A 27150-nucleotide genomic window follows, 5' to 3' on the forward strand; every position below is an offset into this window, starting at 1 on the left:
GGGTGGGGGGGTCCACTCTCCTCTCCTCAACCACCCACCACCATCATCCTCATCATCATCAGCGCTACATCAGGGCCTAATCTGAGGTGACACCGCCAATACCCTCACACACACACACACACACACACACACACAAGCACGCAGCAAACACTCACAAGAGCCCACTCAGAGGAATGTGTGTCACGTGCACTCCACAAACCCCTCCAGTCTTTCACTACGTGCACGCTCATTCACATAATTCACATCCCAACTCAACCCTCCAAGAAGAAACAGACACTTACAGACTCACACATTTCCTCTCCTGAACTTCCAGCTCCACAGCTTCTCCTCTCCTCTTTACTTCAAAATAAAAGCTCTAAATCGTTTCTCATTTTCCAGCAAAACAGGAAAACAAGGAACAACCTGAACTCAGAACTATGACAAGAGGACCAGCAAAACCCGAGATTTGCAGCTTTTAATAAAGACAAAAATTATATGAGGGAAGCAAAGTTTTATCAGCTTGTTTTCGATGTTAGCAGATTAAATGAAGGTTAAAAAATAAATATTCCAGGTATAATATTAGCAGTGCATTAAAAAGGTTTTAAACTATATCAAATGGGGCAATTTCTAACAGTTTACTCCAGTATTTTTCCAGATATATTGGAAATGCAGGTCCGCACTCAGTGTAAACAAAGCACTTGACTGAATCTGTCAGAAACCACCCAGAGAAGACGTTTAGGTGGAAAGATAAGAAGAAATTTGCTGCTAAATGCCAAATTAAAGGGAAAGATGGAGTAAGACAACTGTCGAGAATAAATATCAGGGCTAAAACTGGGCGGTGGAGCCCCATAAAGACGGGGCTTTTTAAAAACGTCTGCTAAATTTAACATTTCACCTGTTTTCAGCTGTTTTTGTAGGTAAACCTCTTCTGTGCACAAGTCAAATGTCATCAAATTTTTAAATTAAGGATACATTAACCATCAATATGACATAAATATTGTGCAGATTTGTTTTATTATTTCAGTATCTTTAAACATGGTTCTAAAAGCTTATAGTTTTCTGGTCCAGTTCCAATTCTTAACGTAAAATAAAAAACAAGTTTAAATGCTGAAAAGGGCAGGCTTTTTCTAATTTTCTGATTTTAGAAATTCTCCATTATGGTTATAATAGTAAGCGGATAACTTGGTTGCATTAATTTGTGCAAAAGTGTTTTGATTTTTAAGGGAAAAAATTATGAATAAGCCAACTTTAATTCCATGGAATAAAGTGAAAGTAAACTTTACACTGAAATGATCTCCAGAGTCAAGATGTGTGTGTGGGTGTGTGTGCGTGTGTGTTTATACACAATTCATCAGAACCAGACTCCTCTGGAAGTAAAATATGCTGGCACTAAACTTACAACAAACTGGCAGATTACCAAAGTGGCATTTATCTCAAAACAAATTCTGTTGAACGTGTTTCCTCCTCCTGACTCCGCTGAAAGACGGCCACTGTGGCAAACAGCAATAAAAGAAAAGTCCACACATGAAAAACATTTAAGCGGTCCTAAAAAGCATTTTAGGTGACAGCGACACTTTGATCGGTGCTTACAAATACGATTATAGTATTTAGTTTATTTATAGGTATTCCATGTAAGTTGTTAATGGACAGAAAATAAAATGAGATAAATGCAAAAGAGACTGAGGCAAGAGCAGGGATATAAATAAAAAAACACATAAAACCAAAGTCAGGACAAAGCTGAGCTTGTAAAAGCAGAAGTTCACATGACCAAACCTCCGGACGTTTGATGAACTGCAGATGAACTTTCTCTCCATTTCCTCTATTAGAGCCAGTGTTGTTGGCGTCAGCTGCACAAGCAGCCGCCACGCCTCGCAGCATTAACGACACCAACACGGGCCAACGCCCTACAAAGTGATAAACCTATTAGCATGTCAGCTAACAGCCGGGCAGTCTAATCAGTCAGCTGATGCCCAAAGCTTCAAATCTACTTTCATAATCTGACTATTCCTGCGTGGAGCTGACCTCGTCGGCTCACAAGACGGTCCAGGAAATATTAATCAGGTGTTTCCAGGTGTGAGTACAGCAGGTGACAGTCTGACTCTTTCCTCTTATAGTTTTGTTTGTACAGTTTTTCAGTCAAACTGCTTCTGAATACTTTGTGCTTTTTTAGTCGTTCATATGTGTGCTATGTGTGGGGATTTGGCTTTTTGTGTTTCGTTATTATCTTGTTTCTGTTTGAGTTGTTGTTCAGTTTAGTTTTTCCTGTTCTTTAATTTTAAAATAAATTTAGTTTCCCCACCAAGATGAGTCTGAACTCTGGGTTCGTCTCCGTTTCCACGATGCTTTTGTAGCATACGCTACTTTATGCTACTTTTAGCCTTCAGCTAAAGTTCTGCTACTTTTACTTTTTAGTTTGACCGTTGCTACTTTTAGCTACCATTCTGCTACTTTTAGCATCAAGCTACCATGCTGATCCATTTAGCTTTTAGCTGCTGTGTTGACAATTTTAGCTTTAGCATCTGTTATGCTCACTTCAGCTACTGTTCTGCTACTGTTAAACTACTCTTAAGATTAAGCTTATTTTTGTTGCTGCTTTTAGCTTGTGTTACAGGATTTGTGCCGTTTTCATCAGTTTTGCTAAAAAGGTGCAATCTGGACTTCTTTTAGTGGTTTCAGATGACATGAAGATCAAACTGAGCTGAAACCAAACTGATCTCATGGCTGTTGGGCCTGTATGACACGAGGTAAGCTCCTAGGTTTGTCTTCTCGTTCTTTGTGGGGCCTTCCTCCTCTCCATTTGCCTTTCTTTTAAAATTAAAATTAGTTTGGACTGCTAATGGCAAAAGGTCTTGCTTCTTCGGCGTGGAGCCAATCGACCGTATTAATGAGCGCCGGTGCTTGAGGTACTTCTCTTCGAAGTGGTCGCTGCTCAGACGGTCACCCGAGTTCGGATAGTAATCCAAATCTGTCAACGTTTTTTATCTTTCGGGAAGCTAAAAAATGAAACTCCCGTGGTGTTTTCTGGCCGGTTCGAACAGTTAATTGCGTACTCGTCCACTCGTTGAATGCTCGTAATTTAAGTCGACACGATCAAAGTCACACTTCTGGGGTGGTCATGGGAAATGCTGAAAACACCCTCGTGCATGCTGATGAATCCTTCCTTCCTTTTTTTTCACACCTTCACAGGTGTGGCCAATCGAGACCAGTAAGACAATGAGTTCAACGGGTCAGACTTCACCTGTGAGGTGAATGGCCGGAGACGGTCGGCGTCATGTTGAACAGCGACGGTTTCTCTTCACACGTCTCAGTAAAGTAACACTGAACCGGACCACAAAACAAACCATTAAAGCCGACTGCAAACTCCTTTTACAAGTCCCTGAATGACAACTGGTAAATGACACGAACTGGTCAATCAATTTAAACGAGAGACGTGGGGGGGGCTAAACGAGTTAATGAAATGTTCAAATTCACTGAGAGCATCTGCTGGGATGAGGCTGAGAAACGAACGAATCACAGTTTTATTAAACTGTCAGAAAAACACAAATTAGACATCTAACTTCACCAGTGTGTGTATGTCACAGGACAGGATGCAGATCAGTAAAAGTATGACTTCCTGTGCAACAAAAAGTTAATAAATACAGGTGAAATAATAAATAAAATCTATTGTCTTTCAGCTCATTAACACTGAGTATTTTCAGCCAGCGAGGTAACAGTTTTAGATGGAAACTAGTTAAAAGAAATAGAAAACAGTTTTATTTCAGTTTTAACTGCTAGCTGTGTTGTAAACTGATTTCCTGTCTCTTTCACAATAAAAAAAGAGGACAGTATGATTATGCAGTCCATGCCTGAGCGTTTTCGAGGCGTCTCGGCAGCGACACACCTGAGCCACAACAAGAAATCATCTCAACGGTTTGTCGTCAGCTTCTGCAGAAACCTGAGCCGGTAGTTTAAACCAGGTGTGTTGAAGTAAAGAAACACGTAAAACCTGCAGGTCAGCAAGCCCCAAACACTGTCACAGATTAATAAAACACACATTTAAAGACAAAAAACTGAGCTTTACAGTCAGACAAACGTGAATTACAAGAAAGCTTTTAGTTTGAAATATTCCATACATCTAAACTCTGGTTTTGTGCAGCGTTTTTGTTAACTTTTGATAACATTTTTCTGTCTGTATGTGTTTTAAATGTGTAGACTCACCGTTAGTTTGTCAGAGTGAACTTTCAGCAGGTTCTTTTGGATCGAGCAGACTGTGAAGTGAAACATGAAGCATGCAGACATGACAGATTTACACATTAAGGCAGACTGAGTTAAACTGTCACTTAAACGTATAGTCAACACAGATGGCTGCTGCACGGGCCAAGCTGTTCTGTGGAGTGTGTGTGTGTGTGTGTGTGTGTGTGTGACGAGCTGTTAGGATGTTTTCCTTTTCTACCACCACCTATTTTAGCTTTCTCTTCTCCAGATTTCCACCATCCACCTGTCTGTGCTCGTTGTGTCTGTGATGAACAAGCAAGATAAAGATAAAATAAATAAATGAGAGTCGGGGTGTGAGAATTTCACACACAGCTGCCAAATCTGTCGAAAACAGCCAGGTCACTTTCACTTTCATTCAGGTAAATTTAATTTAAACTCCACAAAAAATTAAATTTAGCATCTTTTCTGGACTTTTACTAAAGTAGAAGTAAAAACGGGGCTGACTTCAAAAGTCAGTGAGTTGTAGATGTGCATCTAATTGTTCATGAGAAATTTTGCTAACAGACACAAGCAATTACATGATCACCCAATAGGTGATAAATGTGACTCGATCAATAAATCACACTGAGCAAAATCATCCTTCATTAAAACTGTAAACGGTTTGGTTTATGTGACTGAGACACTCTTCTAATTAACAAATTGGTCAGTGGAAATCCAGTTTATTTCAGTGTCACCTCCAGATGGTGGGAATGTGTAGACTGTAGTGACAAATGAGGAGGAGGAGGAGGAAGAGGAGGAGGATGGCCTGTAAATGACTCCTCATCCTCGTTCTGCAGCAGGTTGTGCAGCTTGTCTCAGAGTCAAACCACGAGTTGGAGTGGGTTTTTACTCCTTTCAGTATTAGTCAGATGTGTAAATAACCAACCATGCAGCAGTTCAAGTCGTGTTTTAAAATAAAACTTTAAAACAGATGTGGTGATGGAATCTGTATGGAGTTAGCTTGGACAGGTGAGGTGGCAGGAAATCAAACTCCAGACCTTGAGGCTCCGCTGTCCTGGAGGTTTTAGGTTTTTCTGCTCCAACACACCTGTTTCAAACGGTTTAATTACCTCCTCACCAAATCATCAGGTTCTACAGAAGTCTTCCATTTAAAGCAGGTGTTTTAAAGCAGGAACGCATCTAAAACATGCAGGAGAGTGGCCCCCGAGGAAAGGAGTTTGACTCATGTTCTCTTGAAGGTAAAAGGAGTTGTATGAGTTTTTCCAGATCAGCAGGTCTGTAAGGACACCGTCAGGAAGTGGATTCAGGAAGTCTCTACCTTACCTGCCTCTGGTAAACAACATCTTGGAAAACGTGAAGTTGCTGACAAACAGCACTCAGTTAACTGTTGTTTCATGTAATTCGTAACCTCAAGGCGTGAATTTAAGTCCAAGAGTAGAACTTTTCATGCAACATTCATTTTTGCCTCCCTGCTGGAACCTCATGCCCCACCTAAGAAAAAAATCTTTAGATGTGCCACTGTTTTTTGTTTTTGTGGTATTCATAAGCATCAAATGTTTGAGCATCGAGCTCGCTGGTGTCCAAGCTTGAATTTTGGTATCATAAGTAGAGAATCAGCCTTCTCTGCTCTGCTCTGCCTTCTCCACACAAACAGTGATGTGTCTCTATAAATAGCCCTAAAGCCCTGGGGTAGGCCAGCCTGAACAAGACAACCCAGCAAACAGAAAAAAAAAGAAAAGACACCATGACAGCAACAACTTCACTTCCACCTCTGTATAAAAGAAAAGTCCCTCATCAGGACCCTGCAATAACACAATTCAACAGAAAGAGATGCATTTCTACCTGAATGCTGCATCAAACTAGTTGAAACAGGAAGGCCTTCTTCTGTTGGCAACATTAACACCCAACAATTCATTGGCTCGAAACAACAATAGGGATAGTTCAGATCTTTTGAAGTTGGGTTACAAAACATTAAACCCGTGGTGGCTACCTCTTTGAACATCCTCAGCCTGGACTGATGAGCTAAGGGCTAATCTCAGCAGGATCAAGGCCACAGTGGACTGCTGCCGCCTTGAAACAACTCAAACATTCACTTTGGTTCACACAAACGCCATCTTAAAAACATTTACGCTGCCATCAGTTTCACACCACACGGTTTTCTGGGAGAAACGTTAAGATATTCAAACAGAAATATGAAGAGGAAGTGCTACAGCTAACTGCTGCTGCCAATGTTTGTGTTTGCAACCACAGAATTACATGTAAACAACTGATGGAGATCTAAAGGTTAATAAAACTGGTTTACATAAATCAGTAGGAATTTGTTTTAAGATGGCAGAAATCCCCTTTGGTCTTAGCCTCTCTCTGACTAGCCTGTTAGCTCATCAGTCTGGTCAGAATTAAACTCTGATTTATCAAATGGAGGTTGTTCATAAAGTTCCTACAAGGTACAGTAAGATATTAATTGTTCATAAAGCTGTAAAAACTGGTGTGTTTGCCTGTATTGTTTTCAGCAAATGATCCACGTTATTAACTTTATCATGTAGATAAAACTCAGTTAATAATGTTCACTTTGGAACATACAAAAAAACCTAAAGTTTTATTACCAAAAATGCCCTTGGCATGTGGACAAGGGGCAGTAACGGAGCAGAAAAACATTTATTTAGTGAAACTCTTGGTTTGGTGTGAGTTGAAACACCCCCTGCCTTCGCTGTGGAAACTTCACTTCTCCGGGACCTTCGTACCCGGCTGCGGGGATTTGCTCCCATGGAACTGCAAATGATGTTTAAGGCTACAAATAATAAAACCTGATGGCTGCAGCTGGTAATCCAGTTCAGCTGAAAGGTATTAGACTGATTGGACGTCGGACAGAGGACCAAGCTGCAACAAACTGTCTCTAAAATAAAAGGTTTTTGCAGCTGCAGCAGAAGCATTCATGATTATTACGGCTCATGTAATAAATGTTTACCAGCTAAGTTAAATTTTCACCTTCTTGTAGTTTACATATAAGGATGATAACTAATTATAATGCTGATATATAGCGCTGACTTCAGAAATCATCATCCTTCCTGAGGTTTACTGCTGACATACAATGCAGCAGTGGGTGCTGTTCATTATGCTAACACGTCTTCTTATTTCCCTCCGTTAGGTCCGACCAGCCAGGATGAGAGAATCAGCGAAGTGAGGAAGAGATGCAAGGCTGCCCAGTTTCTTTTTCTCAATCTAAAAGGTTTATAAAACATGTGAAGGTCACATCCTCCCAAACTGTAAGCTGAATTAGGAGCTGTTTTTATGTTGCATTTAAGATATCTCTGAAACAAGGAGGTCTTCACCTCCTCATCATCTCTAATGGGAGGAAGAAGGACACGAGGAGGGGAGTTCAGGAGAGGAATCAAGGAGGTAAGACTTGTAAAAAGAAATCATGAGATTATTGTGCTTTATAACTAAATATCTACCTGATATTTGTGTAAAGAAAAGTCAAATATCTCTGTAATGTTCTGTTAAACAGTCTTAAGATCTGGATCCAGACTCATCTGAACTTCATCACAAAGCTTTGAGTGGTTTTCTTACATTTCTTTTATGGTTTTGTTACACATTTCCAGTTGTCATCATATCCCTACTGAGGCCTGCTTTGGTTAGTCGTACCTTCTTCTGTTTTCTTGTATATTTGGTCAAAGTTTTCTTAATTAAAGATCATAAATATGATTTAGATCACTAACAAACAACTATTAGTCCAAATTAATTTTCCATGTTTTGTAAAATAAAATCAAATTGTGGAAAATTCAAAAGAAAACATCTTTGTGCCTCTTTGTTCATCTCTGCTGACATTTCCCTCGTTTCCTCTCCAGACCTGCTTCCCATTATTTCCGTGACTCAGCGGCTGAGCGACCCAACCAAAAACAACAACAACCACCACTGGCGCCGGCACCGACCCCTGCGACGGCGCTGATGCACCCACATCAAGTTTTCTGCCTCTCAAACACAAGCAGACAGGCAGCCAGCTGGCCAACAAACCAGTCATTCACGCAGCCGGCTCGCTTCACCTTTGGATACACTCAGATCTGCTCTGAACAAGCCTCGACGAGGAAACAAGTCTGTGCACGAGGACGCGGAGAAGGAAATGAGAAAAACTGACTCTTAATGTTGGAGCTGCTCGTCACGCTGTAAATCACTCCGAGGAGCAGCATCACATGCAAAAGAAAGTGGGAAAAAGCAACAAGCCACCAGGAGAACACCTATTCATGAGTCCTATTAGAGCGGCAGGCCTGTAAGGAAGAAATCTGATTGGCTAAGGCATAATTAACATTTCTTCAGCTACGTCCGACTCCTGGATTGGACTGGATTCTCACAACTCCTCCCACAGCTTTGCAAAAATCAAAAAATAAACATTAAAACACAAACTTCAATCAGGAATAGTGTCCCATGACATTTGATAACAGAACACTGTATGATGTAAAAAACAAACAAAAGAATCATAAAAATTTAACAAATTTCCCCATAAACTTTGGCAAAATCCTGTTATTGTTTCTCAGAAGTATTCTGCAGCAGAAACATCATTCATAGTTTAAACAGGTCACACAAAGCTGGACTTTATATGTCTGAAGAGGCATTTTGATATCTTTAATGGTTTTTAACACATACACAGTTAAAGTTTTATGATTTTATTACACACCTTATTGTGATGATGTCACTCTAACCTTTGAGAAGTCTAAACTTTCCAAAGTTTTTACAAATAAACTCTTTCTACTTCCACAAACTTTACACTTTTAAAACAATTTATATATCAAAACGTAGGCATTTTTGTCTTCTTTGACCCAGCATGTCTCTCCCTGCTGTAAGACTTGTGGTTTTCACTTAAACCCACCCAGAGTGCAGAATGAGTATACGTGTTGCTTCTCATCAGATTTAACCTGAAACTGAAACTGTTGTACAGTCATATATGTGCCGTATTTCTGTGAGACACGAGCAGAAATCAAACTTTGTTCGGGGGAGTTAATCATTGCCTCCTGTGTGGCATCAGTTCCCTCTCCTTCACACACACCTAAAACAGAAATCAGACTTTGTACCTGACACCTTGCTCGTGGTCTGACCCTGATCTACATCCCAGCTGATCCGAACACACTGTAAATAACCCCCGGAGCGTGCTCAGCCAGGCCTCTTTGGTGCAGAATCAGGGCCGTTATCTACACTTCCAGTAACAAACTGCGATCGGAGGAAGTTGATTTCTTCTTCCTCCCAGTCGTCAACAGCTGTGATCAGAGAGTTGAGAGGGAAAACAGAAAGGAAGGAAGGACATGATGTTCCCAAAGACTCTGTTTGACCCTTTATATGCTATTAAAATGTATTTAAAAAGCAGCGTCAGAGACACTTTCAGGGCTTTTTCCTAATTTTCTGACAAGTTGGTCCAAGAATATCTCCGGGACACAGTGATACTTTCTTGGCAAATCCTGCCGTCTGTGAACTGACACTTGTGACAAAATATTTAGACAAAAAGATTCAACTACACTCAGGGTTTTCCCCCCTCTATTTAAAGCGTGCATCTTCAGAATGTGTCTCGCAGCCAAGACCGAGTCGAGGCCTATTTTTAATCCAAAATATTGGGCTTAAACATCCAAGATGTTTGATTAACATAAGATGATCTCCGTCTAAAACTCTGGCATGGAAGGTGGCGGGTGACAAGCATTCCTTCAAGGAATGTTAAGCCTTTAATGTAGTCATCATTTCCAGTGGTTTTAAGACTTTGTTCTGGATTTATCTGATGTTGTTTTGTTTAAACAAGCAGTAGAGAAATGAAATGATTTGTTTAAATATAAAACCAGGTGCAGACATTTACTAAACTTTTCCTTTCAGGCCATATTTATTCCTAATTATCGACAGTGAATGAGTCCTGGCTTGGTGTTGATAAGACCAGCATAAAGCAATTTATATTACCACTTTTTATAAACTCATAAATAACGTGATCTCATTGTTTTTACTCCATTCTGTCTGATTCATAACCAGAAAAAGACACAGCTGCTGTCAGTGTTCGGATGGGTTGGACTGAACCAAACCAAAGCTGATTTTGTCTTATTGCCGGGAGTGACAACATGTTTTTAAATTTAAAAAAAAGTCATACATTTGCACCCCCACTTTAGAATATGGGGGCGCAGCTGCTCCACTTGCTTCATTGAGCAGGTGCCGATGCGTATGGATGTTCGTTAAGAACGCTGACGCTCATTTGAATCCGTTTCTTAAAGAAAAACAGCTTGAATTAAAGACTCAGAGAAACTGAACTGTGGGAACCTTCTGATCACTCTTATATATGTCTGCATTTCACTACTGGTGGGTTTTATTTGATTATTTTCACAATTCTGTTTGCTTTTAGCAGTAAACAATGACGAGCTCATAGCTGCCTTCGGTTTCTCCCGAATCGCCTGAATCCGAACGTGTTTGACTTCGGGGGGCTAACAGAACACGTCGTTAATAGTTTAGGTAAGGTTTTAAACCAGAAGCTTGGAAGCTGAAGTGTCGCAGCTCGCAGCAGAGTAAACAAACCTCTGATTTGCTGTTATCAGGCGACCTACAGGGTGCAGCTACAGTTCATACAGCCGTTACAGCCACAGCTGTAGCTCTGCACCGCCGTGAAAGAGGAAACTGCCTGCCACACAGGACGTGACGTATCTGCTGGTTTGTCTGGGGGAAAAAATGTGACGAGTAAAACACTTCAGACCTGCAGAGGACCTCTGTGTTCCAAACAAAACTGTATTAAAATCTAAACCTCGAGGCAAACTGTCAGTAGGAACTGAAAACATGACGTACTGCGTTAAACTTTTATTGCCCGCTGCCAAAAGGCAATGGTAGATGATCGTGTTTGTGTGTGTGCATGTGCATGTCTGTTAGCAAAATAACTCACAACCCGCTGGATGGATTTAAATGAAACTTACAGGAAATAATCTACAGCTGATTATGTTTTACAGCCAACCCCAATCCAAATGGTTGTCAGTCAACGAACCATAAAAAACACAAAAATGGCTTGAATTCAGTCCATTTTACAGATGTTATAATAAGATTTGGTGTGTTTGTAGCTGAGAGTCATCCCCATCACATACTCCAAAAAAATCTGATTGAATATAAATGTTCTTTTCAAGGTTTGACTAAAACAGTTACAACTCCGTCATTTCTCTCTGAAGAAAATCTTAGTCTAAAACCCTGACTGAAGGCGGCAGGCAGTTCAAGAAACGCTTGGCTTTTAATTTTCAAATTTCTCAGATGTCTACATGTAGCACGAGCAAAAGGAGCAAGAAGAAGAGCCGCAGTTACACAACACTTGTGCTCTGTTGGCACTTTTAAAACTCACTACAATCTTGCTGATTAGGTTCAACAGCAGCTGCAGATTCCTGTAGATTTACTGTATTTGGCAAAAAAAAACTAAACTACTTGTGACCAACATGCTGTTTTTCATCTGTACTGCCAGAAGTGAATGTGACAAAGATAATATTTCTGTGTTTAATTCTAATTATAGAGGGAGGGGCCGTGCCAACACCTCACTTTATTTGTTGCAGGCTAAGAACTGAAATGTGGTCTTCTTTAGTCCCAAGGCCTCAGGCAGATCTATTGGTTTCCACTTTTTATTAAAACAGACCTTCATTTAGTGAAGCAGTCACATGTTTGCCCTGCAGTCCAAAGTTCTTCCACTATTCATACAGATTTTACCAAACAAACACTCTGCTGCAGATAATCCTTTTTTTGTGAAGCTACACTGGTTTTATTTTTATAAAAAGGCCATATTTATGTGTGATAATGCATTGTGTTATAGGCGCCAGTGTTCCTGTTATTAACTGGAGAAAAGAACCTACATAAAAACGAAGTGAGATAACTAGAAACTTCCTTTTGCACTCGTGTTTTCAGTCAACAGCAAGACACATTGCTGAAATTATTTCCACTTCCACGGCAGCTGTGCCTCTGAGAAATGTTTGTAAAACTACACTTCCCCCTAGCTGCCTCAGTCTCTCTTAGCCAAGCAGATATTTTCACGTTCAGGTCCACGAACCACTCTCCAGATAAAAGGAAACGCAGCGCGTCTCAAACTGTGACACAGAAACAGCTTCAGAGATTGTTAATAGACCAAAAGTGTCATTTGGCACTAATTAAAAGTAAATTTCATCCCAAAGTTACAAACTTAAAATTAAATTTTAGCTAAATCTGGTAAAAATAAACACTGAGCTGGGTTATTTCTTTACTTTTATGTCAAGTAATGTTTACAAATATTCATAAGACAGAAAAAAATGTCATATGGCACAATTTCATCTTATATTTGATCATTCTTATGATCTTCTTTTAGCGTAAACTCAGGTTATAATTGGGCTAATCGACAAACAAGTTTGAAAAAACACAAATCTGCACCTCCGTCCCAGATGTGTGCCCAGGTTCACCCAACTCACAGCTTTATACCCTGCTTTCTTTCACACTGTTCGATAAAACATCAAATACGAAGCAACAAGGCCCTCAAGTCCAACCAGGTTCCTTTAAAGTAAAATTCAGTTTTTAAAGGTTTGATATATGGCATCTTATCGAGGCATTAAAGGTGAAACAATGTACCTGTGATGCAGAATTAAATATATTTTTCCTTTTTTGTAATTATGAGTTCTGCGTTGTTGCAGCCAGTCTGACCACACAAGTTGAGCTCCTGCCGAGAAACACAAAGAGGACGAACTTCTCAATTATTTTCCACTGAATAAAACTTTTGGCTCCAACCTGCCGTCCATAAAGAGACCTACAACCTGCATGAAAGGGTCCAGGATTTTTACTGGTCCGAGCAGAAGCTAATTCAGACCTTAGCAAACTCTAAATTGGCAACGATTCTGTAATTTCTACAAATACTGAGGTGAAAATTGGTGTAGCAGCAGATGAGTCATCCCCGACACAAGACTTTGGAGTGCAAGGCAGCGGGCGATATGCATTCATCGAAGGAATGCTGCTTTAATCCATTTTTCCGTGCAGGCTCGCAGGGTGATTACCTTTGGGAGTCAAACCAAATCAAGATGGTGCCCACGGCTAACCAACATCAGCCAGTATTTTTCATTTGCAAACAATAATCGTGGAAAACAAAACGTGAAACTACAACTTCCTCCTGGTGATTTTCTGTGGCTGGAGATCGTGTTTTTCCAGTCAAGCCTGGTACGGAGACTTTTGCCCTTTTTCTCCACGCTCTGTGCTCTACAGCTGATAAGGTAATAACTATTGGTAACTATCAGAACATCCCTTCAAAGATGACTGAACTGTCCCTTTAATTGGGTCAAACTGACAACCCAACCCCACTTTGAGCTAAAACCACCTTGGGTCCAAACTTGACCCAGAGCTGTGCAGGAGCCGGGCTCATGGAGGGGTCCAGGTGAGACAGAAACTGGAGACAAGGCACCTGGCTGCTTCCCATGGCTGGTTTTCGTCTTTGGAAAGAGGCTGCTGGCCCTTTAAAAGCTAAGATGGTGTCCTGCAAGCTGCAGTAGCTGCTTTCAGTTTCCTTCCTGCCTCCCTCCCTGAGATCTCAGAGCATTTAAAATTGAACCTGAACTACCATCTCTCTCTCTCTCACACACACACACACACACACACACACACACACACACAGTCAGGGATAGAGAGAGAAAGAGGCAGATCCAGAGATGCAGGAGCTTCCGTGTTGAAATGACAGGACTCTCTGTAGCATCCATGCACTTGCTATGCAATGAGGTCGCTGTTACAAAACTCCTCCACTGATTGCAACATAAAACCGCCTGTCTGCGTAAAAGGATGCACTTGTCTGTTAGAGACACGTTTTTACTGACATTCATTCAAAGCTGTGTCCGCCGTCAGGCTGACAGCTCTGCTTGTACACAGGTAGATTTTTTTTTTTTTTTTTGGTCCCGCTCTGACCAGGGCAAAGCCAATAAGGTGCACTTACTTTCTTGTTACGGGTCTCCGTGTGCATCTCGGTTGCCGGAGCGGCGCGGCGGCGGAGGGGTGGAGCAGCAGGAGCAGGAGAGGGGGGTCGGTCGGGGGGATCTGGGTGTAGCTCTATCTGAACTGTCAGGGGGAGAGACATAGAGGAGGACGGGGGAGGGCTATAATTTTCCACCTTTACAGTCAATTTTCCAGGGTGTCTTTTCAGTTCATGTCCGCAGCGTCGAAGGTTCCCTGCGTTCCCCCCCAAAAAAAGACGCGGCCAGTCTGTCTCTGTGTGCGTCTCTCCCTCTGTCTGTGTCGGCTTGTTGTTGCCGTGAATTCAAGGGCTGGGCTCTCTCTCTCTGCCTTTTCCTCCTCCGCCTCTCCCTGCTTGTGACCCCACCCTGCGTCCCCACCCCTCATCTCTCTGTCAGTCAGGAGCTGCGCAGCCCTGCAGAGGAACCGAGCGGAGCGGAGCGGAGCAGCCGGGGGACCCGGCAGGCGGCTGCAGGCAGGCGGCCAGGAGCTGGAGCACAGACGGGGGGTGGAGGGGGTGGATGCACGCAATCAGCAGCTCTCCCACCCGGCTCGTGCATCCTCTGCACGGTCTTCCATGTATGTCACCTTACTGACGTCAACCGCAGAGCTAATAATTGAGGGCACTTCTGGGTCAGGAGGGTGGGGTGCGACTCTTGGGTGGATACAGCATTACCTGCGCTGCTCAGCTCAAGGAGAAGCAGTCATCTCTGCTGAAAGACGTGCTTACAGTCCCACCCTTAGAAATAAAGCAGGGTGTGGTGCTCTTGAGGATTTTTAAGTTCTTTATTTCCTTGTGCAATTTTTTTTTCCACGACTGAAAAAATGCATGCGTGTTAGGACTGATGTGGATTTCCTTATAATGAGCAACACTGTGATAAATACACACACACAAAAACAGGGCTATAGTAGCTGTTGTTAAAATGCTTATTCAGCTGTTTATTTTTTGTAATCCTAATATTTAATTAAATAAAATATATTTGTTTGTGTTCTAAGTGTCAGATTCGCCTAATCTTCGTGATTTGTGTATTTATTTATTTATTTATTTATTCCAAGACCGGAAACGTAAATGCAACCTCTTACCTTGGGAGTCCTTCGCGACGAATTTCAACTACATTTCCCATGATTCCATACCGGAACTTGACATCTGAACGGAAATCATGCGAAGGTAAACAGCCTTTTTCTCCCAGATAACGTTTTCTTTTTTCAAGTAATTTTTAAATGTAACTTGAAGTAATTTGGTTTTAGAGCCGATTTAGTTTAACTTTTGTGTGAGAGTTCAGACTTAAAGGCGTTACGTAGCCGTTGCGTCGGTCTGATTCAGGAACTGTTGTCATGGAGATAGCTACAACCGTCCAAGCTAGCGCTAGGCTAACGCTAAGCTAACGGTTAGCTGATAGCAGTTTTGTTATTTACGGTTTTGTTAGAACAAAAAACCTTAAATGTACCTTTACACTTTTATGCCTTCCTCACAACTGTCTTCTGTCCAGGTTCCGGTCCGATTTCATACAATTAAAACATGTCAATAACAAGAACATATTTAGTTAATCTCATTTTCCTTGAAGTCTGATTTTAAAAAATGAGCTTGTTATTGTTATTTATGTTATTTTGCCAATATTTAATTATGTAAAATGTAATATTGTTAAATACACTCTGAGTTGGGAATATTTAATTATTAATTTGAGACCTAACCAGCAGTGCCCTCATAAAGCCACGGATACATAATGGGTTCTTACCACAGCAGCACGCAAAAATCATACAGATGTAATTAGATTATACTAGGATGTATCAAGTAATTGGACAACAACAATAACAAGGCTTTCATATAGTAAAATAAATTATTAAACGTGCCTTGGAGACATTTATTGGTAGTTACTACTTATAAATGGGTTTTTATTTGGTCAATATGTGTTGAATTACTCAGTAAAATGGTATTTTAGACTAAAAATAAATGTGTTGAAATGCATTAAAACAGCTTCCTAGATTTGACTCTATGTTGGTTATATTTTGGCTATAAAACACAAGAATATTTACATCCTATTACAGGGTTATTGAAGTTCATGTATTTATGATCATGAGTGTTAAAAGCTCATATTATCCCCAAAGTTTTACTACTAGCAGTAGAACATAAATAAACACATATGTTTACAGTTATATGTTTTCACGTATTACCATTATTTGAAAAGGTTGATGTAGAAGAAACTCAGAACCCAAATGTAGTGTTAACATGTCCCAGCATCCAGTTTTATTTGTTATAAAACTTCAGGTAACACTCTTATGGCTAAACTGTTCAGTTTTCTAATTAAACATTCAATCATTTATACTGTTTGTTCATAGATTTAGTCAAATGTTCTGAAAGTTTAAATGAAAGCTGTAAAACAGAAAGTTTGTGTTGACTTTGTTTGTGTGTTAAATCTGTCAGGCTGAGCCGACAGGCCTGCGAGGAGGGCCCAGTTCTGGAGGAGCAGGAGACGGAGGGTCAGCGGCAGCTGCAGAGCCTCCTGCTGCAGCAGCTCCACACCGACGTCGACATCCAGCGGTCAGAACCGTTCTGTTCGTTTCTGCCCGTTTACCCTGAAACATCCAGGAGCGATTCGAATCATTGCTGCTGATTGAACTGCAGCTTACATTTTAGAAACTAGAGGCTTCCTGTGTCACAACTCCATCTAGATGTTCTTTCAGTGCTGCAGGTGTGAATCTGTCCCTGGTTGAATTGGAATCCTGATACTCTTCAGTTCCACCCAAGTAAACAGCCAAATGGCAACACGGACATCTTTTAGTTTTGAAATGTCACCATTCAGCAGGTGAAGTGATGACGTGTTGCTCACAGCGAACAGTTTTACTGTTCGTCACGTGTTACTGAGTGTATTCACTTTGAGATGTCTTTGACAACTTTCTCTGTGATAATTTGAGTTGTAAAAACACCTTATCTCAGGTTAAACGCTGTATTTATTTGTTCACATAAGCAACATGATACCAAACCCTTTACATGACTGCTTATGTTAAAATGTATTAAATCTTTTGAAGGTGGTATCTCACTGGGATGTGGCTGTCAGTGACTCCTGATTGAAGGAAAATAGATGAAGTTTTGTTTACACCACTGAGCGGTGCAGCCGTGTTTTCAGTGGCCAGTTTTTAAGAATCCCAGCATATTTTAATGAGCATGGCTCAGGTGACCCCCGCCCACATCGTACCTGCCTCGCCAGCCGCCCCCCATGTTTCTGATTGAATCTACTGGAGTAGACTTTTAAAATGAAGATAAGCAGATTCTGATCAGTTTTTTAATGATAATTATTTATCATCTGTGAGGGTTTTAGACCTGGACGTCCTGGGCTGTAGCCTCAGATGTTTTCTGTCAGCAGAGCACCCCCCCCCACACACACACACACACAGGCATCAAACTGCAGCTCCAGACCTATAAAACTTGCAGAAACTAAACTGAGAGGAATTAGAGATGCCCACGACGACTCTGTGACTTTTGAACATGTTCAAGAACCAACTAAGAACTTAGAGAACGAAACGTTTCAGGACATTTTGGACATTTTGGACCTGGAGAACAGTCGCAGCCCAGTGAGATATTGGCTTTAAGCTCTGGTAATATTTAACCAAACAGCAAATGGTGACCATATTTATTTCTGTTGTAGCCTTTTTTAGCTTATATATGTTTGTTATATTAGTTTAATCTTTTTTTTATGGGATTAGCATTTAGTCTAGACTCATCCTCCCTGATTAAAACTCAATTTACTGGTTTACTTATTACAGGAGGATTTTAAAGTCTCACAGCTGTAAATTTTTAACACTGAAATTTGTGTCTGTAATGCTCAGCTGGAGGAGAAAGCTTTAACAAAACTTTGATTTAAAGGGAAAAAAAACCTCCTTGTGATGATAAACATGTCAATCAAATGCTGTGGTATGTTACCTGCTGTGTCCCACAGAGCAGCATGAAGAGCTTAATTACACCCAGCCCTCAAGGCTACAGAATCTCAGAGTCATTTCTTCTTGTAAAACATCTGAGGAAACATCCAGGCCTCTCAATTAGCTGCTTCTAAAGAGTCTGAAAACACAGAACAGGGTTTGATGTGAACTCGGTCTTACAGATGTGTAGCCAAGAGGCAGTGCTTCGCGCCGGCAGCCCTCTACTGGCCGTTTGGAGAGCAAGCAGCTGGGGTCAGAAGCCTTTCCCAGTTTCAGGCTCTGCAGGACGGAGAGAAGGAGGTGGCCGGCCTGCGGGAACTGGGCCTCACTGACACCGAGATCCAGCTGTGGCAGCGCAGAGACTTGCTGGAGGCAGCAGAGAAGGTAACGGCTCCTGCTGAGGAGGAGGGGCAGGAAAACATCAGATGAGATATTAGGTCCATTCTTAAACCTTCAGTCTCTCCTCCTTCACGCCCCCGCAGTCCCACGGTGTGTGTGCAGCTCCAGACGCCAGGCAGCAGCGTCTCCAGGTGATCAGGGACAAGATGGAAGCCAGGGCGGAGCTCCTGTCCCGCCCCCAACGCTTCGCCGCCAGCCGGCCGATGTCCCGCCGCGAGATGGAGATCGAACAGGCGCTGTTTCAGGGGAACGACCGCCTGGGTTTCCTCACAGCGCTCTACCATCGAGGTACGAGGTTCTCGACTCTGCAGGGGCCCAACTTCAACGTAGAAAATGAGTCAACAAAATACATGAATAATAATAATAACTATAATAATAATAATTACCGATGCTAAATAGCAGCGAGCCGCTTGTTTTTATAGACATTAAAAAGCTACGTTTGTTTTAACTGTTAAGTTCTGTCAGTTTTATTTATTTATGTCCATGTTTTTGTTGTCAAACACAGACGGAATTCACCATTCTTCTGTTTTAATGTTAACTAAGATAGATTTATGTATTTGTTTTTATTTTTAAGTGAAAAGTTGTGGTTGCTGTTCTGTCTGAGTCACCCTGCAGGCACGTTAAATCTGGTGATCATCAAATAATAAAATCAGATTCTTGATTTTTATTTTTAGAGCAGCCTTTTTGGAAAAGTGAAATGATGTCTTCTCTTTTCTCCAGGCCTTAATTACAGCCTGCATGTGCGGTTTTCTTTGTTGTCATGTCAGTTTTGTTTATTTTTAAGCCTTTTCCTTTCATTCTTCAGCTTTTTCAATGATCTATCAATAATAACAATGTCTGGGACCCATGATGCTGAAAGAAAAGGAAAACTTGAAGTCAGTGTTGAAGAAGAGTCTGATGCTGTAATCATTTCAGGCAACTTGAATCAGCAGTAGTTAAAGACAAAAACTAAACAGCAGTCATGTAAAACTGTCAAAATGAACCAATTTTCCTGTGATTTGTTTGTTTCTGCCCAGATGAAGATGATAAGAACAGCCGGCAGGGGGCGTCATCCTCCGACCCGATGGACTCTGTCTACAGAGACGTTCTCAGCTGCCACAGACAAGCTTTACTGCAGGACACTGAGGGACAACAACATCACAGCACTGAATCTGACCAATCAGGAAGTTCCCAGAGCCACGACAGCCAATCAGCAGCCTCGTCTCACCCTGAGTCAGCTCCGCAGGCTGAGCAAAGGTGCTGGTCAAGTTCAAACACTCAGGACCAATCAGATCCACAGAGACCTGCAGCTCCTCGCGTTCAGATCAGTCTGAACCAGCCAATCGGCAGCCTGCGTGGAGCGGCGGGGGCAGGGCCAGGGGGACCCCTGACCATCAGAGGGGAGATCGAGGCGGTTACGGACCAAGAAATCCTGAAGAACCGGGAATCTGAGGAGGGGATCCGGAGCGTCCCGAGGTTCCAAAACTACCAGCCGGGAAATCCCTCCAAGGTTTTTCCTCGACGTGTTCCTAAAGGCTCAGTTTGAACAAACAAAAACTCAGAACAGAACAGTCGACATATTTAAAACAGTAACTGTGAAAGCCGTCATCTGTGTTTGTTCATGATTGTAACTGAACTGTTGGACTCGGTTAACTGGAGTTCTGTCCCGCCGCAGGTTCTGTGTGTGAAGAACTTGAGCCCGCAGGCGTCAGTGGCCCAGCTGGTGGCGCTGTTCTCCAGGTTCGAGCAGCAGGACGCGCCCCCGGTTCTGTACCGCCTGCTGACGGGGCGGATGAAGGGTCAGGCCTTCGTTACTCTGCCAGGTGACAGAAAGCTCGTTTCAGACGGAGAGAACAACAAACCTTTATTCACGTCCGTTTGCTTCTCCTTCACAGACACTGAAACGGCCCAGAATGCCTTGCAGCTGGTCCACGGATACCGGTTGCTAGGGAAACCATTGGTGGTTGAGTTTGGTCGAGAGCGGCGGGAAGAGGAACAGAAGAAATAAGACGTTTATTCACATCATCTGTAAAAGTGTAAATAAAAAGGCTGAGGAAGATTTAATTCTATCAGATATTTTTCTTTTTCTTTTTTGTTTTATACGAATAAATATTTTGATTTAAATCACTGCTTTTATTTGTTTCTGTTTTCTTAATGTTGTTTTATTTTACTGAAGGTTTTAATTAATAAAAAATATGACGAGAAAATGTGAAGAAAAAAGCATTTATTATTTATATTATGACCAATTTTTATTTAAGTTTTTCCACATAAATTAACTTCAGGTTTAGAAAAAATTCAGTTAAAAAATTTAGACTTTTATTCAAAAACTCAGTTCATCTTTTAGTGTAGATCAATTTTTTTCCTAAAATAATTTACTAACATTCTAAAGTATTTTATTTTATTTCTGTATTAATTCATAGAATTAATTAATCGTATGCCCTTTTTAAAAGCAAGAGTATTTTTCGTTTTTGGACACTAGGTGGCGCTGCTCAGTCGTTCAGTTTATATTTGCAGAAAATGAAGGTTTAATGAAATTTAAAAACTTGATACAAAAGTTCCTCAGTTTTAGTTGTTGTTCTTACTGGTAGATAAAAGTTTAACACTAATATTTATCTTTAAACATCTTAGTTTGTCAAACTGCAGGTTGGTTTATTAAAGTTAACTTTGATTTAAATGATATTTTAAATATAAGTAATTAAAATGTACATAAAGAGACAATGATTAGATGATTAAACGGAGCTTTTTGACCGTCTGATCAGTTATTTGGTTGTACAGTTACTGGGTAAATATAATAATAATGAAATATATCCTGATTACATTAGTTTTTAAATCATTAAATTGTTACAAAATGTTTGATCGTTTCCCGTTTTGATGTGCAGCTGAAATCTGTTGCCTGTTTTTGGTAATAATTTAAACACTGACATGTTTTCGCTCTTTGACGGCTGTCAGTGTGAACGGCTGGGAAAGCCCGTGTGGTTCTGCAGACTCGGCCTGTTTTGGACTTTTGTTCTGTTTACCTTTCCCACAGTTCACCTCGGCCTCGGATCAGAGGCCAGCCATGTTTTTCTCCGGATCTGACCTGAAACCTCGGGTTAGGGTCAAACCCTCTCAGGTTGTTGTTGCAGAATAAAAATAAACCTTTTTTTATTTATAATTATCAAACTGGACACTAAGATATAAATGGAAACGCACATGTAGCTTTCTGATTAAAGCAGAAAAACAGTTTCTGAACCATAAATTTAAGGTTTTACAGCAGTTTGATATTTGATGAGTCTAAATTACAGATTAATGGAAGTAAAGGGAAGTTTTTGTTTGTTTAAGTCTGTTTGCATTCACTTCACTGCTGCAATCTTTTCCTCATTCCAGTTAAAAAAACTCACCTGTGTTCGACAACAGCGTAGGTTCACAATAAATCTGCTTTTTTTAGGAACGCTAAAGTAGTTTTACATGAGAAAAATCTGTTTTGTTTTTGTGCAAAATGTCGTCTTAGTTTAACAACATTCAGTCTGCAGAGGAGAGCAAATCTGGGAAACTGGTTTCAATAAAACCATTAATGTAAATATTAGTCCTTTATAAGTTTTAATATGAGAGAAAAAGCTGAAGAATTGACATTTAGAAAAAAAGTTTGTTTATTTCCAAATAAAAAAGAAACTACAAACAGTTTTTGTGATGTGTCTGATTTAGTTAACAACATAATTAACTAATATGTACGTGTAGATACATAAAAAATAAAAATAAAAAGCTTTAAACATGTCTTATAAAGCATTCAGACAAAATATAAACATTTCCACACTGTGATATTTTTAAGGCACGTTCATGCTTTTAAAGTGAAATGAAAAAGAAAATTACATTTTAATTTGAATGAATTTTAGTATTTCACTTGGCTGAGGCTGTTTGGGACGAGCCGGAGACAAAAAACTGTGGGAAAAAACACAAACTTTCACTTTTAATCACGTTTGTAGAAACTCCCAGAGGAATCTGAGCCAAACTTTCCTGGGATTTTCATTTTTAGCACCGAGTCTTACAGAAACACCTCTGTTTCAGATTAAAATGTGCTGTGTTCATTTATCAAACGCATTCAAAACTCCTGAGAAACAAAAGCAAGGCCCTACGACTCTTGTGGGGGAACTGAGAATCTTTGAGACCGTTTTGAGACACGTTGGAGACTCCCTCCTTACATTCGTTCACAGTTTGTTGCAGAAAGTCGCAGCTCTGTGACGTACAGGCTTCAGGAGGTGGATCAGCTAAGGAGTCACCTTCACAAAGGGTCTCAGTTTCTTTGTGGGAGTTTCAGGACCTCACAGTCTCACTGCAGCAATTTTGAACATGTTTAAAAAAAATTCACAAACCAAATTTTCCCTCAGAATAGTCACAAAGTCATTGCAGGGACCAGGATCCAGTCTTGAACCAGAGACGAGTCAGAAAGTACAGGAAATGTGAGGCGAAACCAAATCAGGACTGATTAGAGACATTAAAACAAATAAACTGAGACATAATGAAGACACTGTGACTAAACTGAGACATGAATGAATGATGCAACTTATTTACGGTTACTTATATTGTAAAAGTGTCCTTCAGTGAGACGGCAACAGGTTCGGTTTTGTACTAAAAACCACCAAAGGTTCAGATTTTAAAGAGCATAAAACAGTTTCACCTGGTAGTTAGGGATCAACATCAATAAGTTACCAATCTTATAAGAGTTTCTATTGAAATAAATCAATTTAAAACAAAAAAACTGAGACTTTTCTATCAGGGAAATGCTTCAAACATGTTAGTGTGGCTCAGAAATTATCCATATTTATTTGGTTAAAAATATAATCAAGTTACATCTTCATGAGGAGGTGGAGCTTCTCTGCTCAACAAGCAGACAAATGAAGACACTGGCCAGGACAATAAAAAATTAAAATAATTTTTCTTTAAATAATGCTAACCTTTCTGTAGTTTGCTTCCTGAAAACAACTGAGTTGCAAAGCAGGCTAGATTGGACTTTAAAAGTAATATTAATGTTTATTGGTCAATAAAACAGAAGCGAGTATAAAAAGCTTTGCTGTCAGTCGGATTCAGCAAAGATTAAACATCACTTCATCGTGAATGGACATAATGAAATATCCTGAAGTCCAGTGTTTTAGAGCTGGAGACAAGATGAAAAGGCAGAAAAATCCAAGGCAAACAAGAAAAGACAGATGTGAGAAGGCCAGGCAGCAGGAACCCTCAGAAGATTCACGGTTATCAAACTTTTATTTATCAGGAATGAAATAATGAAATGGACCTTATTTACTTTTAAAACAGTGACATTGAATCAGGCGATCCACCTGAAGGAGTGCTGGAACAACATCAGACGTATCCTGTGATGTCATATCCTGCTGCAGTGGGCTTCTTCGCTGCTGGACCTCCCTGAGCGCTGGCCTCTGAGCTGCCACTCGTGCTGCGGAGGAGTGTCTGCCCCCTGCTGGCGGTGTTCACCTGCAGCGTGGGGTTGTGGTAGGTCTGTGAGGTGGTCCGAACCCCTGATGGGTACGGGTACCCGCCGCCGTGCCGCCGCCCACGGCCCCCCTCCTGCTCCTCCCAGCAGGACACGCTCAGCATCCCCCCACCCAGCATGGAGATGAGCGCAGAGGCCAGGCCGAGGTACAGGCACTCCCCCAGCTCGTACTTCATGCCGGCTGGGATGTTTGGGCTGTAGAACGTCTGGACCACCTCGTGTGTGGTCCACGCCACGGGTATGAGAGACAGGAAGCCTGCGGCGAGGAATAAACCCCCGCCGGTCCCCGCCACACGACTCTTCACCGCACCCGAGCCCTCCAAGCAAAGAGTGCACTGCATCCCCAGGGCTGCCATGGCAACTGCAAGGAAGGACAGTACGACAGAGATGACCATGAGGGCCCGGGAAGCCTGGAGGTCAGAGGGCAGCGCCAGCATGGAGTTGTAGGTCTCGCACTGAAAGGCCCCCGTGCTCTGATACACACACTCCATCCACAGGCCCCTCATGTTGGCCACGACCGTGACGATGTTGGAGCCGATGTGCGCAGAGATCTGCCAGTACGGCAGCACCGTGGCAACCAGAGTCCCCAGCATCCCCAGAAGGCCCAGGAAGAAGCCCATCAGCTCCAGAGCTGCTGAGGCCATGGCTGCGACGGCAACGGGACCGAGCTGCCTGCAAGCAAAGAAGAAGTGAACGAGATCTCAAATCCACAGAAAAGGACTCATCTTCAGGAAATATTTATGGACAAATTACATTTGGATCAGACACAAAGTGAAGGCAAACAAATGATCATCTATCATGACCTAAATAATAACACAATCAGCATATTATGTTTCATGCAAATAACACCAAAATGTACTTTTTATTAAATAAAAATAGAAAACAAAACATTTTAAAATTAAATGTCAGGAATAAAGAAACAAATTAGTTTTTTTAAAAGACATTTTAATAGATTTTCCACTAATATTAAGTTGAGAAAATCCTGGATCTCTAACCAACTTTCATTTGGAAATAATAGAAATATCAGATTTAACAATAACTGTTTCCGGTTTAGCTGCAGCTGATATAAGTTTCAACATTTGATAAGAATAAATAAACACTTACAGGATAATAATGTTTTATCTTTAAGCCGTGGTCACTAATGTCAGCCTGTGAACTCATATTTTTAATTAAACACATATATATTTTTTAAAGAATCAATTATTTCCCAGATTATTTTTGTTTTTCTTTTGTCCTGTGTGGATGTAGCCACAAAGCCTGACTGAAACCCAAGTGCTGATTTTAAATTCTGTCTTATTAAACAAAATGAACCATTTCTCTAACTGTTCTGTCAGAAATGTTTCCCACACAGCCCGATTCTCATGCATTACCTGAGAGAGGAGTCGAGAGCTGGTTCCGTCAGAAACTTGGTGATGGAGCTGAAGTTGTAGGTGCAGAGGAGGATGAGGATGAGGACGAAGACGCAGCCTGCAGCCTGTACAGAACTTGTTGAGAGAATCCTGCAGGATCAGACTCTGACTGCTCCCTCGGTCTCTAACATAGTGGCAGCTGTCGTGTTCCTGCTGTGTGCTCCATCAGACCAAGGCAGCCAGAAAAATACATCAGGGACTAATGCAGCCGGAGAAGAAATATGGTCCTGTGAGTTTGATGCTTGTTGCAGGTGAGGCACTTAAAAGATTAATAAAGCGGGACGAGAAGCCTGCAGAACCCGTCTGTCATCTCTGAGCTGCTCCGATGTCTGTCCTTCATCCAGACCTTCACCTGCTGTCATGTACACACTCCGAAACCCAAAATCTGATAGTGACACACATTCCGGTGGCCAGCCAGGTTAATCATTTTCTCATCTGTCATTTCTCCAAAACCTACTGTTGTTCAAAAAGGTTCAGCAGCTTCCTGCAAGAGACGGACATTTTCAGGACATCAGTTTCTGTTTACGTGGAAAAAGTTTCACTCAGCAGATATATTTTATCCTGTTGTCTCTCTTTGTCAAGAAAAAGGGATGAGAAAATGTTCAGTTTTGTTAGGGCATCTTTTTAAATCCACAGAGTAAACTGTGATTAAACAATCTTTTTATTGGAGACATTTTAGATCATTTTTTATTCACTCGAGCAACTTTTAGTTCTTGTTGTTTGATTTCACACAGAGTGACACTGTTCACTTGGGTTCAGTGACCTGTTAACACGAGTCAACAGAGTCACCGTCCTGACATCTGACTCCCAGGACGGATTCTACCAGCAGAAAACACGAAAACTGACCCGTTTAATGTGTTACCAGCGTATTAAACTCACACTCACACGCTACTCTCCTCCACCTCCGGGCAGATTCAGTCAAATATCATCATCATCATTTCTTCTGATCACTAATAAATCACTCACATCTGTGGAAAAAGTTTCATTACTGTGTGAAAAACTCAACTTTTAAACCCAAATGTTCTCATTTCCCACATCTTTTGAGGAGTTTTGGTGCATAAATCTGACCAAAAAGAAGTTAAAAATGGAAAGGCTTTAGGCAAAGTGAAGATAAAATAAAACTCAATTAAAAGTAAGAGTTGAAATCAGGATTAGAAGAGGGAAAGGGACAGAAATGCAACTTAAAGTTGATACTGATCTCCCATTTTCACCCCTTATGAGAAGCTGCAACCCAAACTGAGGAAAATGTTCGACTTCTCAAATTTATTGAATGAAAGATGCAGTTTGAACCTGAGTTAGAACAGATTATCACAATATGCCAACACAAAATAACAAGTTTAATAATAATCCAAAACTACCTGCAAAGAGGGAAATATTCCCTTTTATGCCTAATTATCTGCATTTTAATTAAACTAAAACTCCTCACTTCAGTAACTTCAGCCTCTTTTTTTAACCAGACTTCAGAGAGCTTTTATGCACAAACAATAAAAAAGTCCAACTACTGATTGAACAAATAACGTTCTGTCAAAAGTATTCAGTGTTAACCATAAGGATATATATATATATATATATATATATCTCCCAGTCAAAGGCCTGTGACCCACTGAAATGTAAACACAAGAAGAAGAAGAGGACGCCCTCGGGTCATAAGTTAAGTTCGGTTAGAAGTGGAGCTGAGTTTTGTCTGTTTACATGAAAACGTGAGGACGGCAGTTTAAGGTTTTCTTCCTCTGGAACCCTTTTTTTTTTTAAATATCATTTTTGGGCTCCTAAAATTCTCAAAATGGCTCCTCCCTCCGTGAAAAGAAAATGGTCTGAAACATGCTAATAAGTTTTCTGACGCCTGCACCCCCCCCCCCC

General features: G+C 41.0%; 3 protein-coding genes and 1 long non-coding RNA gene across 8 annotated transcripts in view; 2 read left to right on the top strand and 2 right to left on the bottom strand.

The window, feature by feature from the left end:
- The window catches only part of klf8 (Kruppel-like factor 8), a 65586-nt gene extending 51142 nt beyond the window's left edge, over positions 1–14444 (bottom strand). The window contains exon 1 of one of the 2 annotated variants that reach the window (XM_017429168.3): positions 14090–14444. In XM_017429168.3, coding sequence (XP_017284657.1) covers positions 14090–14230 — 141 coding nt within the window. In that variant the 5' untranslated portion in view covers positions 14231–14444. The remainder of the gene's footprint in view (positions 1–14089) is intronic. The other variant, XM_017429167.3, reaches the window with a different exon arrangement.
- On the top strand, positions 1799–8831 carry LOC108243601. 2 transcript variants are annotated; one of them, XR_005233963.1, is made up of 6 exons: positions 1799–2065; positions 2647–2723; positions 3166–3369; positions 7319–7569; positions 7773–7804; positions 8019–8831. It is a non-coding gene; the product is annotated as an uncharacterized LOC108243601 (long non-coding RNA). The 2 variants fall into 2 exon arrangements; XR_001808899.3 differs by lacking the exon at positions 3166–3369.
- A 63-nt stretch (positions 14445–14507) lies between the features above and the next one.
- On the top strand, positions 14508–20529 carry rbm41 (RNA binding motif protein 41). Of its 3 annotated transcripts, none has more exons than XM_017429150.3 (8): positions 14508–14685; positions 15163–15274; positions 16529–16645; positions 18204–18405; positions 18504–18708; positions 19437–19909; positions 20075–20198; positions 20295–20529. In XM_017429150.3, exons 2-8 carry the CDS (start codon positions 15267–15269, stop codon positions 20405–20407), a joined length of 1242 nt encoding a protein of 413 aa, XP_017284639.1. In that variant the 5' UTR covers positions 14508–14685; positions 15163–15266; the 3' UTR covers positions 20408–20529. The 3 variants fall into 3 exon arrangements, with proteins under 3 accessions (XP_017284639.1, XP_017284636.1, XP_017284637.1); XM_017429148.3 differs by having other exon boundaries at positions 14510–14685; positions 20075–20222; XM_017429147.3 differs by having other exon boundaries at positions 20075–20529.
- A 2645-nt stretch (positions 20530–23174) lies between these two features.
- Positions 23175–27150, bottom strand: part of cldn2 (claudin 2) — a 4312-nt gene continuing 336 nt past the window's right edge. Inside the window, exons 2-3 of the mRNA XM_017429151.2 lie at positions 25252–25774; positions 23175–24553 (exon numbers count right to left, since the gene is read on the bottom strand). Coding sequence (XP_017284640.1) covers positions 23734–24525 — 792 coding nt within the window. The 5' untranslated portion in view covers positions 24526–24553; positions 25252–25774 and the 3' untranslated portion in view covers positions 23175–23733. The remainder of the gene's footprint in view (positions 24554–25251; positions 25775–27150) is intronic.

Source organism: Kryptolebias marmoratus, linkage group LG13 (assembly GCF_001649575.2).
Source record: "Kryptolebias marmoratus isolate JLee-2015 linkage group LG13, ASM164957v2, whole genome shotgun sequence".
NCBI lineage: Eukaryota > Metazoa > Chordata > Actinopteri > Cyprinodontiformes > Rivulidae > Kryptolebias > Kryptolebias marmoratus.

Excerpts from the sequence above, each read along its gene's own strand:
- rbm41 (XM_017429147.3), top strand. Across the intron at positions 18,709-19,436 it reads CACAGCGCTCTACCATCGAG|ATGAAGATGATAAGAACAGC; the intron begins GTACGAGGTTCT and ends GTTTCTGCCCAG. Across the intron at positions 19,910-20,074 it reads AGCCGGGAAATCCCTCCAAG|GTTCTGTGTGTGAAGAACTT; the intron begins GTTTTTCCTCGA and ends GTCCCGCCGCAG.